The sequence below is a fragment of the Castanea sativa genome, chromosome 12, assembly GCF_040712315.1.
Source record: "Castanea sativa cultivar Marrone di Chiusa Pesio chromosome 12, ASM4071231v1".
Classification (NCBI taxonomy): domain Eukaryota; kingdom Viridiplantae; phylum Streptophyta; class Magnoliopsida; order Fagales; family Fagaceae; genus Castanea; species Castanea sativa.
In genome coordinates, this window is record NC_134024.1 from 16,895,671 (window position 1) to 16,912,927 (window position 17,257).

The 17,257-nt window shown below is 42.4% G+C and overlaps 2 protein-coding genes across 2 annotated transcripts; both read right to left on the bottom strand.

Moving 5' to 3' along the window:
- Positions 1-9,270: 9,270 nt before the first annotated feature.
- On the bottom strand, positions 9,271-10,485 carry LOC142620265 (uncharacterized). The gene is made up of 2 exons (XM_075793665.1): positions 10,054-10,485; positions 9,271-9,816 (listed from the first exon to the last, which is right to left on the bottom strand). The coding sequence occupies exons 1-2, from the start codon at positions 10,483-10,485 to the stop codon at positions 9,271-9,273; spliced, it is 978 nt and encodes a 325-aa protein (XP_075649780.1).
- Positions 10,486-10,748: 263 nt separating this feature from the next.
- Positions 10,749-14,408, bottom strand: LOC142620266 (uncharacterized). Its single transcript, XM_075793666.1, has 2 exons — positions 12,117-14,408; positions 10,749-11,474 (listed from the first exon to the last, which is right to left on the bottom strand). Exons 1-2 carry the CDS (start codon positions 14,406-14,408, stop codon positions 10,749-10,751), a joined length of 3,018 nt encoding a protein of 1,005 aa, XP_075649781.1.
- Between the last annotated feature and the right edge of the window lie 2,849 nt (positions 14,409-17,257).

Here is a 17,257-nt window from a genome sequence, read left to right on the forward strand (position 1 = left end):
GCTAAGAGGCATGAATCTTGGGCTAAATTAAAGCAGTTGAAATTTACATCTTCTTTACCATGGCTGGTTATTGGTAATTTTAATGAGATTATAGGTCTTTCGGAGAAGGAGGGTGGTTGTATTCGTCCTAGAAAGCAGATGGAGGATTTTGTGTCTACTATTGATTATTGTGGATTGTGTGATTTGGGTTTTATCGGGTCTAAGCTTACTTGGCTCTATCAAACAACTAGTGGTGTTCAAATAAGAGAAAGATTGGATAGGGCTTTGGCTAACTTAGAGTGGAGGTCTCTTTATCCTATGGCAAAGCTTCATCATTTGTCTTCTTCGGTTTCAATCACTCTCTATTATCTCTTCACTTGATTCAGCGGCAAACGAAAAAAAGAAATAGGAAACTGTTTAGGTTTGAATCAATGTGGTTGAAGGATTCAAGGTGTGAAATGGTTGTTAAGGATGCATGGGAGTGTGGTCAATTGGTAGGGTTGGATTAGGTTCTACAAGAATGTTTGGAGAGGTGTAAGGCTGATTTATCCGTTTGGAATGACTCTGAATTTGGTCATGTGGGAAGGATTATTGTGGAGCTTCAAACAAAATTAGAGTGATTAGAATTGCAACCCATTTCTCAGGAAATAGTGGAAGCATTGCGACATACTCGAATTGAATTGAATTGTTGGTTGGATAGAGAGGATGATATGTGGAGGCAACGATCAAGGGTTAATTGGTTCCAAAATGGTGATAGAAACACAAGCTTTTTTCATGCCAAGGCCTCTGCTAGACAAAGGAAGAATTTCATGAATGGGTTATTTGATGATGATGGGGTTTGGCAGGTTGAAGAGGATAAAATGGCGGAGATAGCAATTGGGTATTTTGGAGATCTTTTCTCTACTAGTAATCCGGTGGAATTTTTAGAATTACTCCTTGCCGTGAAACCTAAAGTGACTCAAGTAATGAATGACTGGCTAGTTCGCCCTTTTGTAGAGAGTGAAGTCAAAGGAGCTTTGAAACAAATGTACCCACTGAAGGTACCGGGGCCTGATGGGATGCCTCCTCTTTTCTTCCAACATTTTTGGAGCACTAGTAGCATGGTGGTCACCAAAACGGTACTTAATTTTCTTAACTTTGGTATTTCTCCACCACATTTTAATGACACCCACATATCTCTTGTTCCAAAAATTAAAGAGCCAAAGAAGATAACTGATTATAGGTCTATTAGTTTATGTAACATTGTGTATAAGATTGCATCAAAAGCTATTGCAAATAGACTGAAACGGTTTTTACCCTCGATTATCAGCGATACACAAAGTGCTTTTGTTCATGGAAGGTTGATCACAGATAATGTATTGGTAGTTTTTGAAACAATGCACCATATAAGTCAGAAAAAGGGGGGTAAGGTAGGGGAAATGTCTCTTAAAGTAGATATGAGTAAAGCTTATGATACAATTGAGTGGGTTTGGTTGGAAAATGTTATGGAGAAATTGGGTTTTGCTGATAGGATAAGGGATTTGATCATGAGATGTGTTTCTACGATCACTTATTCAATTAAAATTAATGGGTACCAAGGGGGCACATTATTCCATCTAGGGGGATCCGTCAAGGAGACCCTTTATCATCTTATCTTTTTCTTTTGTGTGCAGAAGGTTTGTCTGCTTTGATTCAATCAGCGGTGGATAAGGGTCAAATGAAGGGGGTGAAAATTTGTAGAGGAGGTCCAAGATTGTCTCATTTGTTTTTTGCAGATGATAGTCTGATTTTTTGCAAGGCAACATTCAAGGAATGTGATGAACTACAAAGATTGCTTGCGGTGTATGAAAAAGCTTCCGGTCAACAATTAAATCGTGCAAAAACATCTTTATTTTTCAATAGTAATACCTCAAGAGGTGTCCAAGAGGAGATAAAAAATCAGTTTGGTGCCCAAATAATTAAGCAACATGAGAAGTATCTTGGTTTGCCTTCTTTGGTTGGGAGAAATAAAAGAACTACCTTCAATGCTATCAAGAAGAAATTGGGGAAAGTGTTGGCGGGTTGGAAGGAGAAGTTACTTTCAAAAGCGGGGAAAGAGGTTCTAATTAAAGCTGTGGCCCAAGCAATACCGACTTATACTATGAGTTGTTTCAAACTTCTAGACTCGATTTGTGATGATTTAATGGGAATGATTAGAAATTTTTGGTGGGGACAAAAGGAGGAAAGGAAAATTTCTTGGCTTAGTTGGGAGAAAATGTGTGAACCTAAGTGTAATAGAGGAATGGGATTCAAGGATTTAAAATTGTTCAATAAGGCTTTGCTTGCAAAACAGGGTTGGCCTCTTCAAATGGGCAGCACCTCTCTTGTTTATAGGGTTCTTAAGGCTAAATACTTCCCAACTAGTGATTTTCTTCATGCCTCGATTGGAAATAATCCCTCTTATACTTGGAGGAGTTTAATATCTGCCCAAGGCCTAGTTAATGAAGGTTTACGATGGAGGGTTGGCAATGGAGCAAATATAAAGGTTTGACAAGATAAGTGGCTGCCATGCGGTTTGACTTATAGGGTCACTTCTCCAAGGTTATTTTTGAGTCTTGATATAATGGTTGCTGATTTAATTGATCCAACCACAGGAAAATGGAAGAATGAAGTTCTTGATTGTCTTTTTCTACCTTATGAAGCTGGTTTAATTAAAAGTATTCCTTTGAGCGCTACTTTACTGGAGGATAAATTGGTTTGGGTTGTAACTAATAATGAAATTTTCACTGTTGGGAGTGCGTATAAATTGGCGGTTTCCATGTCTAAATCTAAATGCCATGATATTACTTCTGATGGTACTCTTCTAAGAAGATTTTGGAAGAAAGTGTGGTCATTGCCTATTCCTCATAAGGTGTCATTTTTGTTGGCGTGCTTGTCGTGACACTTTACCAACAAAAGTTAAATTGATGAGGCGTAATGTTATTGTTGAATATCTGTGCGTGTGCTGTTTGGATAGTGCATAAACGAATGGTCATATTTTCTAGGGCTGTCCGACAGCACAGGCGGCTTGGGCTGCTACAAAGCTGAATCTGTTACCTTCTGATGCTAATATCGTTACTTTCCAGGATCTGTTATGGCATGAAATGATGACCAATGATGCTGGGGATATGAAATGTTCACAATTGGTTATGGTTGCTTGGAAATTATGGTGCAATAGGAATGAAATTTATCATAAAGGTGAAGCAAAAAATGGACTGGAAGTGGCTCGGTCAGCAGCAAGTTATTTACAGGAATATTGGTTTGCAACAGAGCAGCATGACTCCACTGCCTCTAACGTAATTCAGCCTTTCGGTGACAGACAAAATGATGTTCAACATTCGGTCTGGGTCCCTCCTCCTTCAGGTCTATGTAAGATTAATGTAGATGGTGCTTTTTTTCCCACAAAAACGTTGGCTGGCATTGGTGTGGTCATTAGAGATCAGCAAGGCAGATTTTTGGCTGCATTATGCAGGAAAATTAGAGCTCCAATGGGGTACTTGAAGTTGAAGCAAAGGCATATGAAGCTGGTGTTTTACTAGCAAGACATTTGGAGCTGAAGAATGGAGTGTTGGAAGGAGATTCTTTGATTGTTTCTAACACCCTCAAGCAGGTTTCACAGCCTCCTACTACGGTTGCAGCTATTGTGGAAGGAATTTATATATTGAGTTCAGCTGTTGGGGTTGTTGGTTATTCTCATGTGCGTAGGACTGGTAATAAGCCAGCCCACATTCTAGCACGATAAGTTCAAAGCTTTGTAAATGATGTAATTTGGATTGAAGAGATTGTTTGTTGTATTCAACAAACTCTTATCTATGATATACTTGGCTATTGATGTTTAATAATATTTCAATGTGTGTTCTTATCAACAAAAAAAAAAATACTGTTAAACTAAAATAACATGATAGGATCTCATCAAATTAATTATCAATAATCTTCATCAATGTTGGTAAAGAAAATTCCTTCAATGTTTACCAGTGTGGCCGATACCGTACCGGCCAGTGCACCGGTACCGGTACACTTCTATATTGTACCGGAAAAAATACCGGCCGTACCGGCCGCGTACCAGCCATACCGGCCAATTTCGGGCAATACCGGGCGTACCGGCCGGTACAGAAAAAAGCTTTTTTTTTTTTTTTTTAGTTTTGTAATTTTTGAATTTTTGTAAAGGCATAATGGTAACTTATTTACATTAACTTCTTAGTATTATTTGTTTTCTTAGTATGCAATGAACAACTAAGTTTTCTATTTTTTATATTGTGTTTCTTTTTTCTTTTATTTGATACTAAAGTCTAAAACTATGAATAATTTGTTTTGAATTGAGGTAATGTTTTATAATAAACTTTTATATTTACTATAATATAAGTGAAATATTATATGTTTATAAACATGGTTCCAGAGATTTTGGTATGTGTATATGTATATATATATATATATATATATATATATATAAAATAGCGGTAAACCCGAAACGGTATACCGGTATTGACCGGTATCCGAAATATATCGTACCGGTGGCCAAACCGGTACAGCCTTCGGTACGGTATTGACTTCCTTGATGTTTACTAACCCCTAAGCACGCACTCACACGTGTACTTAGAGGCTCTTCTATTTTTTATTTTTTATTGATTCCACTGAAAAGATTACTTCCACTAAAGGGAAATAGAATGTAAAAAAAAAAAAAAAAATTAGAAGAGAAAAAACTTGTGCTTATTTTATTTTTTTTCTAAGAAGAAATACCTAATAATCAAAAGGGAAAAATATTTCAAAACTAAAATCAAATATGTATGACAAATTTACAATTAATAGCATCTTAATTATGCCAAAATAATAACATAGTTTTGAAAAAATTTGAAGCACTCCTTATTGCAAAACAAAACAAAAATTTAAAGTTTTCCCACTATATACAAAGCAAATAAAAATAAGAAAATAGATGAATAAACAAATGTAAAATAAAGCCAGTGGTACTTGCTAGTGGTAAAAATGCGTTTAAGATGATCATATGCTCGCTCAAATGGAGTACAAAAGTAAGGTAAAATAAAAATTAATCAAGAGTTTAATGCGATGAATAATAGACATATAGTAACAAAAGTAGCAATGGACCAATGGTTGAAGTAATTAATTATTTTATATGAAAAAAATAATATGAAGAGTGGAGATTTTATTTACGATATAAAAAAAATACCTGAAAAAATTATTGTATAGTATAGATCTTGTTCTTCAAAATTTCCCATATAGAGAAATTGAGAGAGGAGGAAATGTGAAGATATGCATTTGTGCCTTAACCTTGATTTTTTGAATCTGAAATTTGTATTAGAAATTGTTGAAGCAGAATATCGTCAGTTGATGAAGGTTCGTCCAGATGAATGCCAGCTGGTGGGAGTCCGTCCAGATGATCACTGTGTCACTCCTGCAATAAGACAGGTTTCTTTACTCGGCCACCGGTGTGGTGCCTGCCACAACACCTCCGATGCCAAAGTTAGCCAAAAAGAAAATAGAGTTTTTCTATGGAATTAATTTGTTCTTTATGCAATTATCTCCCCTATGTGGATGGTGCTTCTCCTTTATATACCTTTTCTTTGGTGTCTAGCCGTTGCTGCATTAATTCCTGGTTTAATTGTGCTCCTGGCCGAGTAATGGTTCTTTAATACGTTTCCAATGGTCTACCAAGCTGGTGTCGTAACCGCTCGAGGTATTACTGCTGGCATTGAACCATTTTGGTGTCTTCGTCAGTGACGTGGGAATATTCCTCTCGTCATGGAGTACAGGTCGTCTGTAGCATTATACCCATCTGTGAGCCATTCTCGTCATTCCCATCAGATGCCCCCGGATCATGTGGTCGTCGTGACACGTCACGTCGTCCACAGGATGCGAATCGTTCGAATGCGTCGTCCACAGAATGTGAATCGCTTGAACTGCAGATGACTTTTGGGGTTTCGTGCTGTAATAAAGGCGTAGTGGCGGCGCCATTCTGATTGTTGCCACGTGGCGCTTACTGGTGGGTGCAGTTACTGTTTCTTTTGTGCGACCCTTGGGTTTCCCGCTAATTTGCGGTTTTTTTCTGGGCTTTGTTTAAAAACTCCCACTTTTCCTTTTTTTTTGTTTTGTTTCTCATCTTCTAAAATTTCCTGTTTGTGCTTCTTCCTATTCCTTCGATTTTCTCTGTGAGTTAGTGCGCATCCTTCATTCCTCCAAAGCTGGTGCAAGGCAGGGTTCTCTAGCTTCTCTATCCGAGGTGCGTTCTTTCCTTCTTGATTTTTTCTTTCTTTTTCCTTTTCTTTCTTCTCCCCTTCTTTTTGATAATGAGATTCTGATGCCCCCTTTTTCCTTCTTTTCCCTTTTTTTTTTTTTTTTTTTTTTTTTAGCTTCTTTGGTCTTTCTATGATAGATAGTTCTGAGGTTTGGGTTATTTGTCCTTCAGTTTCTTTCCTGTTCGCACGCTTAGGAGGGTTTGTAGGCGTTTCCCCAAACTTTGAGGGTTTTATCTCAGAGGGTAACGGTTTGGGAGTAGTGGTGGCCGATTTGTTGCCACTGCTTCGTCTATCCGTCAATTGGTTGGGGAATTTGTTAAGGGAGTAGGAAAGGATGTCTGAGGTGAGGACGAGTGAGCTCGAGACCGGGCTGTCATCCAGTGACGACCCAGTGGGGGGAGATACCGCCGTCTCTTCCTTCCGGGAGGTCAGGGCTTTCCACGCCCTTAGAGAGGTATGTGGGCTGGATTCTGAGACTTTAGGTAGATTTAGGGAAAGATTTCAGTTCCCGGAGCGGGTTAGGGTTCGTTTGCCAACCAAGGAGGATCGGGCTTGTCATTCTTTCCCTGGGGAGGTCTGTTTTTATGAGTCTTCCTTTATCTGCGGGTTGAGGCTCCCGGTCCATCCCTTTTTTATGGAGTTGTTAGATCGTTACGGCATTGCTCCGGGGCAACTTATGCCTAACTCCTGGAGAATATTGGTCAGCTGTATGGGAATATGGCTGGCCGCTACGGATGGGGGAGAGCTTAGGGTGGACGAGCTCACCTATTTGTACCGTCTAAAGGAATCTAAAGAGTTCGGGTATTATGAGTTAGTCCCATGGGAAAAGAGGACTCGGATCGTCCGAAATCTACCCTCGTCTTTCGAGTGCATCGGAAATCCCGGTTCTTCTTTGTGTCGGGGGACGATTTTGAAACCCCCTCTGGAGGGGTTTGGGGTGAACTCCCGAGGCTATCTCGTCAATGGAGGACCCCAAACTTAGGTGCGTCACTACTTATCCCCGTCACCCGAGTTTCGTTGATCTTGGCTTTCTCCCTTTTTTTTTTTTTTTTTTAACTTCTCTGTTCATTGTTTTGCGCAGTAAAAAGGCGTCCTAAGCTCAAGAGCAGATATAAGGAACGTGTGGAGAAGGCGATTGAGTACGCGCGGACAATTGTGGATTGGGACGACCTTGTAGATCCGCGCACTCTCGCGTTCTATTGTCTCGGCCCTGAACCTTCTGCTTTCGTCTTGCGTAACCTCAGGATTGAAGGCAAAAAAAGTAATTTTCGCCTCGTGTATTTCTTTCTCATGTATGTTCCTTTCACATGTTTTTTTTTTATGTTCCTTTCTTGCAGAGATGACGACCAAATTTAACAAAGGCATGTATGACAAGATGAGGGCAAAAAAGGACGAACCTTTATCCCACCTTGGGAAGAAGGTGGTACGCATTACCGGGAAGGGCCCTCCGGTTACTCCTGTAGCTTCTGTCACTCATCTCGCCTCCGGGACTGACACGACGAGGTCAGCCTCTCCTGCTGCCTCTATCGAGGAGATCCCCACTCCTGCTTCTAAGAAGCAGCGAACTTCAGACAAGGGGAAGGAGAAAGTTGACTCCCGTTCGTCATCAATCTGGGACGACGAGAAAATTGCAGTGGACAGAGCTCGTGAGGTGGTGACGGCGGAGGACTTGAGGGTCTTCTCAGGCTCATCAGCAAAGGACCTTGTGGGTCGTCATTTGCACAAGCTGGTCCAGGTAATGTCCTTGTGTCATTTTTGCTTCATATGCCCGTTCACTTCTTCCTTCTCCTCCTCCTTTTTTTTTTTTTTTTTGACCTCCCTATGTGTTCTACAGGTGTTGGGGGAGAGTATTCATCTTTCCTCTGAGTACTTAGCTCAAGAGGCCAAGGTCGAGTCTGCTTTATCACAGATATCGGCCTTGGAGATGGAGAACTCAAGGCTGAAGAAGGAGCTTATAACCGTCATGGGTGAAGCTAATGCTGCCAAGGAGGAAGCCAGGAAGATTCAGGACGACCTCAGAACCGAGCGGCAGTTGGTTCTAGAGAAGGACGAAAAACTTGCTTCTGCTCGGGAGAGGCTGAAAGGGGTTACTGCAAGGGCCATAGAGGGCTTCCAGCAAACTGAAGAGTACAACTCTGTCCTCTTCAGCTGGTACTTCAAGGGGTTCGAGTTGCTGCGGAGATACCTAATCAAACACCCCTCTGGAGTAGACTTGGAGATCCTGGACATGGAGGAGGTAGATAAAGAGATGTCTGCTGACGAGGCTGCGCAGCAATCTGCTCCTGATGCTAGCACCCCAGCTGAAGTCCCTCCTGCTGATGAAAGAGAGGATGAATGAAAGCTTTGTATAATTTCTGCTTGTGTTGTTTTTTTTTTTTGTGCCCTTTGTATTTTGGGCTTTAATTTGAGAACAATTTTACTCATATTTTGAGAATATTATTTTACTCATATTTTGAGAATATTATTTTTGCTTTAAAGTAATTGCTCACTGCTCTTGGTTTTGTAGCTACTTGTTTTGTTTTGCTTAGAATATACATCTCTCTATCTCGTCAGTAATGCACACCTGTCACTACTTAGATTTTTAGGAGGCACTTTGTGTCTCGTCGGTAATGTACATCCGTCGGTGCAAGATCCCATTACTTAGATATTTTTCGGAGACATTCTCTGTGTCTCGTCAGTAATATACATCCGTCGGTGCGGAATTTTATTACTTAGATACGTTTCGGAGACATTCTTTGTGCCTCGTCAGTAATATACATCCGTCGATGCGGAATACGTTTCGGAGACATTCTTTGTGCCTCGTCAGTAATATACATCCGTCGGTGCGGAATTTTATTACTTAGATACGTTTCGGAGACATTCTTTGTGCCTCGTCAGTAATATACATCCATCGGTGCGGAATTTTATTACTTAGATACGTTTCGGAGACATTCTTTGTGCCTCGTCAGTAATGTGGACTGGTCTGTTTGCACGACTGTAGGCAATGCTTTTATTAATTTCAGAAACATGAATACATTTGCTTGTTACACCTTTTGATGGTACTTCTTTAAATGTTCAATGTTCCATGGTCGAGGGAGTGCTTTCCCGTCCATGGTTTCCAGGTGATAGCTGCCCTACTGGAGTAATGAGTGACTCGGTAAGGTCCTTCCCAGGTGGGGCCGAGCTTTCCTTGGGTGGAGTTTCTGGTTGCTGTCGTCACCTTCCGCAGGACGAGGTCACCAACGTGGAGTCGTCTGAGTCTCACTCTCCTATTGTAGTACTCGGTCATTTTCTTCTGGTATTCTGCTATCCTGTTCGAGGCTCTGTCTCTTACCTCGTCCAGGCAGTCCAGGTTTACTCGTAACTGTTGGTTATTGCTTTCATCGTGGAACGCTTCTCGCCTGATGCTGGTTACTCCCACTTCGACCGGGATTACTGCTTCAGTGCCATATGTAAGCCTGAATGGGGTTTCGCCCGTTGGAGTTCTTACTGTGGTTCTGTAGGCCCACAGCACGTTGGGCAATTCCTCCGGCCAGGCACCCTTCGCATCGTCCAGCTTGGTTTTGATCATCTGAAGTAGTGTCCGATTCGTTACTTCCGTCTGCCCGTTCGCCTGTGGATGCCCAGGGGACGAGAACTGATTTTTGATGCCAAGGTCGGAGCAGAAATCTCTGAAGCCTTGGTTATCAAACTGTCGCCCATTGTCCGTGACAATCGTCCGTGGGATCCCGAACCTGCAGATGATACTCTTTCACACGAAGCTTCGGACTCATGCTTCGGTGATGGATGCCGTTGCCTCGGCTTCCACCCACTTTGTAAAGTAATCAATTGCGACGAGTAGGAATCTTACCTGTCCTTTCCCCGGGGGTAGCGGCCCGACGATGTCGATTCCCCATTGTGCAAATGGCCACGGGGATGATATGGTCGTCAACTTCTCCGCTGGGAGTCGCTGGATGTTCCCAAATCTTTGACACTTGTCGCAATTTTTGACGAGTTGCGCTGCGTCTGTTTGGACGGTTGGCCAGAAGTAACCTGTTCGGATGACTTTGCTCGCCAGGGATCTGGGGCCAACGTGGTTCCCGCACACTCCTTCGTGTATTTCTTCTAGGATGTACCTGGCTTCGTCCTCGTTAACACACTTCAAGTATGGTAGGGAATAACCTCTTTTGTACAATCGGTCATTCAGAATGGTGAATCTGGTTGCTCTTTGCTTGATTTTCCTGGCGTCTTTGGGGTCCTGGGGGAGGTGCCCGTCTTGGAGGAAGGATATGATTGGCGTCATCCAGCTGTTTATTCCCTAGACTGTGAATATCGAGATTTCTTCGATGCTGGGGCGTTCTTGTATCTCCATGGTCAGCTCCGTGCATGCAGGTTCATCTTCTGACGAGGCTATCTTTGCAATCTCGTCTGCTTCCATATTCTGGCATCTCGGGATCTGCATGAACTCCAGTTTGTCGAATTCTCGGGCCAAATGCTTTGCTATCTTGAGGTATTTCTGCATTCTTTCCTCCTTCGCTTCGTACTCCTCCTTGATCTGTGCTACTACTAGTTCGAGTCACTTTGGACGACTAGGTTTTTTGCTCCGATTGCCTTCCCTAGTCTCAGCCCTGTCAGTATTCCTTCATACTCGGCTGCGTTATTGGTGGCTGGGAACTTGAGTCGAACTCCGTACCTGAGTTTTTCTCCGTCGGGAGTTGTTATAACGATCCCTACTCCTCCCCTTCTTCGGGCTGATGATCCGTCAGTCTGGATCGTCCATCGTTCTGCAGCATCTTCGCAATTGTCGTCGTCTTTAGGGGTGAACTTGGCAATGAAATCCGCTAACGCTTGGGCTTTGATGGCAGTTCTGGGAAGGTACTCAATATCAAACTGGCTAAGTTCCACTGCCCACTGAACCATTCTCCCGGCTGCTTCTGGCTTGTTCATGGACTTCCTGATCGGTTGGTCCGTCATTACCAATATTGGGTGCGCCTCGAAGTATGGTCGCAGCTTCCGTGCGGCTACTATCAAGGCGAATGCAATTTTCTCAATCCTGGGGTATTTGGTTTTTGCCCCCTGAAAGGCTTGGCTTATGTAATAAACTGGCAGCTGTCTCTTGTCTTCTTCCCTGATGAGGGCCGCGCTGACGGCTGATTCTGACGCTGCCAGATATAAGTAGAGGTTTTCCCCTTCCTTTGACGGACTTAGTAGGGGTGGATTGCTTAGGTAGCGTTTGAGCTCTTGAAACGCGGCTTCACATTCGTCAGTCCAGGCGAAAGCTTGTTTCAACGTCTTAAAAAAGGGGAGGCATTTGTCCGTTGCTCTGGAGACGAACCTATTCAATGCAGCGATCCTCCCTGTGAGCTTCTGGACATCTTTGACGGACTTCGGTGACGTCATGTCTAGTATTGCTCACACCTTCTCCGGATTGGCCTCTATCCCTCTTTGAGACACCATGAATCCCAAGAATTTCCCTGATGTTACCCCAAAAACACACTTGCTAGGATTCAACTTCATCTGATATCTCCTGAGGGTGTTGAATGTTTCTTCCAAGTCGTCCAGGTGTGCCAGTTCTTTTTTGCTCTTGACGAGCATGTCGTCCACATATACCTCCATATTTCTGCCGATTTGCTTGCTGAACATTTTGTTTACTAACCTTTGGTACGTTGCTCCTGCGTTCTTCAGTCCAAAAGGCATTACCTTATAGCAGTAGAGCCCCTGGCTCGTGATGAAGGCGGTTTTTTCTTGATCTTCTTCTGCCATCTTTATTTGGTTGTATCCTGAAAAGGCGTCCATGAACGTCAGGATTTTATGCCCGGCCGTGGAATCCACCAGCTGGTCTATCCTAGGCAAAGGGAAACTATCCTTTGGGCATGCCTTGTTTAGGTCCGTGAAATCTACACACATTCTCCATTTTCCATTTGCTTTCTTTACCAGCACGACGTTGGCAAGCCATTCGGGATAATACACTTCCCTGATGAAGTCTGCCTGCAACAATTTGTTAACTTCGTCGTTGATCGCCTGGCTTCGTTCGGGGGCAAAGACACGGCGCCTCTGTTGGACGGGTTTCTTTTCGGGATTTACGTTTAATTTGTGCTGAATCACTTGTCGCGAGATGCCGGGCATATCCTCATGACTCCATGCGAAGACGTCCTGGTTTTTCCTGAGGAATTGAATGAGCTTCGTTCTCATTTCGGGGCTTAGTGATGTCCCTATCCTCGTCATCTTCGCGACTTCCCCCTCCACGAGCTCAACGGCTTCCAAAGCCTCTGCTTTTTCTTCTTGCTCCTTTTCTATCGTCCATGTATGGTTCTCCTTTGTGGCCACCACAGCCTGGTAACATTCCCTAGCCAGGACTTGGTCTCCTTTAGCTTCGCCGACTCCGTCCTCAGTTGGGAATTTCACCTTCAAGCAATATGTGGATGTGACCGCCTTCCATCTGTTGAGCGTAGGTCTACCAATGATTACATTGTACGCTGACGGGCAATCTACTACTAGAAAGTCCAGCTGACGTGTTTGCTGCTGTGGGTACGTTCCTATCATGACTTTTATTGTTACTATACCCCTGGGGTATACTTTGTCCCCGCTGAAGCTAACGCGGGGAGAGTCGAAGGGGCGCAGCCTCTTGGGATCAAGTTTCAGCTGCTGGAAGGCTGGCAGGTACATAATGTTTGCAGAACTGCCATTATCTATAAGTATCCTCTTCGTGTTGAATCCCTCGATCGTGAGTGTTATAACCAGGGGGTCATTGTGTGGCTGCCTTACTCCTCGCGCATCTTCTTCGTTGAAGGATATGTCATGATCTGTTCGTCTCTGCTTGAATGGGGACAGCATATGGACGCTATTCACTTGCCTCTGGCATGCTTTCTTGAGGGACTTGCACGACCCTCCCGACGGTGGCCCTCCTGCAATCGTGTGTATTTCTCCAATCACGTCTTGCGGTAGTTGAGGAGTGCCGGCCCCATTCTTTATCGAAGGCTCGCGCTGGCCCTTGCCTTCGTCTTTGAACCTGCTGGGTTCTCCCTTCTTGACATATTTCTGCAATTTTCCTTTTTGTATCAACTCTTCTATCTGTCCTCTCAGGTCTCGGCAATCTTCTGTGTAATGACCGTGATCCTTGTGGAATCGGCAGTATTTGTTCTTGTCCCGCACGTTAGGGGATGAATGTAAAGGCTTTGGCCACTGAAGGTAATGTTGATCCTGGATCTGTGTCAAAATTTTGTCAATAGGCATAATCAGAGGGGTAAATTTTACCGTTCGTGGCGTCTTCTCTTCCCTTCGCTTGTCTGTGTCACTTCCTCGACGGTTTGGACGCTCCCTCTTTTGCCCCCTACGTTCGTCTTCATGCCTTCCCTCTTTTTTTGATCTGCCCTCGTCAATAATGGCTGCCAGTGCGTCCTCGGCATTCATGTATTTTTGCGCTTTCAGGAGCATTTCTGCCATCGTTCGGGGCGGATTCTTTGCCAATGAGACAACGAATTCTCGAGACCTAAGCCCGGCTTTAAATGTCGTCAGCTGTACTTTGTCATCTGCATCGTCCACTTCCAAGGTCTCTCGAGTGAAGCGCTTCACGTACGAGCGCAAAGTCTCCTTTTCACCTTGTTTAATGGTAAACAGGTGGTCCGCGGGTCTCTTGGGACGTTTCCCTCCGACAAAATGGCGCAGAAAGGCGCTACTTAACTGTTCGAAGTTGTCAATAGATGAGGTGGGTAGCCTCGTGAACCATTCCCTACCAGCCCCCTTCAGCGTGGTAGGGAAAGAACGACACATTATCTCGTCAGGGGGCTGTTGAAGACCCAATGTCGTCTTGAAGGTATTAAGATGGTCTTGGGGTTCCTTGAGTCCGTCGAAGGGTTCGAGTTGAGGTAACCGAAACTTTGGTGGCACTGGCCGTTCCAAAACTGCCATGGTAAAGGGTGAATCTGTTGCCCTGACCATTTTATCTAAGCTCCGATCTGTCTTCTCCTTGATGGCATTTTTCAGCTCGTTCATCTCCTTTCTCATCTCATGGAGGAGATCAGAATGTTGTTCCTCCGGAGTGATGGTCCTTCGTCGATCAGTTCTCCCATGGCTATCTCCTTCGTCTTCTTGGACTGCTCTCGATCGGTTCTCTTCCTGCTGAAGCCTTTGCCTTATTTCTTCGTTCTGTCTGGTGAGCTCTTCCACAGTGGCCACAAGGGTTTGAATTTGCTGAGCCAAAGTTGCTGGATCTTGGTTGGACTCCATCTGGATGTTGAAGTTGGTAGGAACTACGCTTTCGGATCGTAGTGCGAGAACGTCGTCCCCACAGACGGCGCCAAACTGTTGAAGCAGAATATCGTCAGTTGATGAAGATTCGTCCAGATGAATGCCAGCTGGTGGGAGTCCGTCCAGATGATCACTGTGTCACTCCTGCAATAAGACAGGTTTCTTTACTTGGCCACCGGTGTGGTGCCTGCCACAACACCTCCGATGCCAAAGTTAGCCAAAAAGAAAATAGAGTTTTTCTAAGGAATTAATTTGTTCTTTATGCAATTATCTCCCCTATGTGGATGGTGCTTCTCCTTTATATACCTTTTTTTTGGTGTCTAGCCGTTGCTGCATTAATTCCTGGTTTAATTGTGCTCCTGGCCGAGTAATGGTTCTTTAATATGTTTCCAACGGTCTACCAAGCTGGTGTCGTAACCGCTCGAGGTATTACTGCTGGCATTGAACCATTTTGGTATCTTCGTCAGTGACGTGGGAATATTCCTCTCGTCATGGAGTACAGGTCGTCTGTAGCATTATACCCGTCTGTGAGCCATTCTCGTCATTCCCATCAGAAATAAAAGAAAATTAAAGAAGAGTGGTGGTTATTCTTTTAAATTGTAACTAAAATAGATTATTTGTTGTTTTTTTATAAATACGCTTAAGTCTTAACTCAACATGACAAATTGGGTTTTTTTTTTTAATAGAATTAAATGTACATAAAAAAAAAAGTGAGAAAGAGAAATAAAAAAGAAATATTTTATAAGTAGCCTAAATTTTAGAAATTTAAAATTTTAATAGGTTTACTTCGATAAGTGAACAAAATAGTTGTGGATAACTCGATATTCTTTTAACTACAAGAGATAATCTCATAAATATAAATAAATAAATAAAAACTAAATGGGATGAAGATAAAAGTTTTTTTTTACCTTTTTTTTTTTTTTTTTAAATAGTAGTGTAGAAAAATGTGGGGGGATTAAGGTTTGAACACGGAATGTTACCAAGTGGGTCTGACCCAAGGGGAAGGAAGGCCCAGGTCCTCATCAATTCGGCCCAATTCATTGATAAAATTTCAAGTCGTGAAACCGAAGAAATCGACCACTCGAGGAGGAAACAATCCTCAAAAGTGTTGGAAAAACACATGTTTGTATCACATTCAAAACATACGCAACGAAAAATTAACGGATCTACTTCATTCACAATTGTTAACATGTACTATGTGAATTTTAGAATTCAAGAATAAGAGAGCGTACCTTGGTGCAGTGAAATTCAAAATCAAAGATTAGAAGTACTTGGAAACACTTTTAATTTTCACTCCAATTCCACTTATACCCAAGAAGTAAGGGAGTCAATCTCGTACCGAAGGCTATATCGGTTTGACTAGTGGAACGATATATTTCGATACCGATCAATATCGGTGTACCTTTTTGGATTTACCATTATTTTTCATATTTATAAATATATACACACACACACACACATACACACACACACATATATATGAGTGTGTGTGTGTGTGTATTATAATAAATAAAAAAGTTTACTATAAAATATTACCTCAATTTAGAACAAATTATTCATAATTTTAGACTTTAGTATCAATTAAAAAAAAACACAATATAAAAATAGAAAGCTTAATTGTTCATTGCATACTAAGAAAACAAATAATACTAATCAGTTATTGCAAATAAATTACCATTATGTCTTTACAAAAATTCAAAAATTACAAAACTAAAATAAAATAAAAAAGTTTTTTTTTTCTGTACCGGCCGATATACCCAGTATTGGCCGGTATTGCCCGAAATCGGCCAGTAAGGCCGACACGGCCAGTATTTAAACTGGTACGAAATATTAGTGTTTCAATACCGGTATATGTACTGGTACGATACATACCAACCGGTACGGCCAGTACCAGTACGGTGTCAACTACTCTGCCAAGAATTGTGGTCTCTCAATCAGTTTACACGTATGTGTTTAAGGGAGAATAAAAGAGTGGTTTACACTCACATACACACCAACATGGCCTGGGTTAGTTGATTATCTCTCGCCCAAAAAAAAACTTAAGGCAATTTCTTTTTGGAAATTAGGGGGAAAAAAAGAAGAAGAAGAAGAGTTCATTAGTACTAAAAAAGAAGCAGTTTTTAATTTTTTTTATAAAAAAAAGTTGAATTATACTTGACTTGACAACTAACGTGAGTAACATGAGAAAAAAATGTGGTGGTGGGAGAAAAAAAAAACTGATTTTTTAAATTTAGCTAAAGTTTAGGCATTTTTAAATTAATAATTTTATATATCTAACTATATTGTTTAAACTTTACAAACTAGTAAATTTGAGGGTATTTTAAGCATCAAAATTGAGAATCCCAAATAAGAGAAGCCCCTTAAATAATAACTAGCTTCTGAGTACGCGTGTAAGCGCGTGCTCAGAGGCTCTTCTATTTTTTCAGGTAAAAATTAATAATTTGCATCTATTATAATTTGGAATTACTACTGTGGGGGGTAAAAAGATCCTGATGGGAATGTGGGCCTTTTGGGCCGTGTTGAGGAAGGCCGACCTGCTCCTGGGTTTAGAATCTGTTAGTACTATGGGTCGGCCCATACGCCGAGGATCCGAGGATCCAGCCGAGGGTGAGCTTACCCTCGGATGAACATCGAAGAACTCGGGATTTCATGGTAAAGATTAGGCGATGACACGGTTAAGGCCAATGGTTAAGAGGGGTGAACCCTAGAACGCCCCAGAAGCACCGGTGTTGAAGAAATGTCAAAGATAAAGGCTGCTGCCTCCACATTAAAGACCCTGCACCTACCACCCTGGCCGCATTTATGGGGAAGTGACACCTGAACAGTGG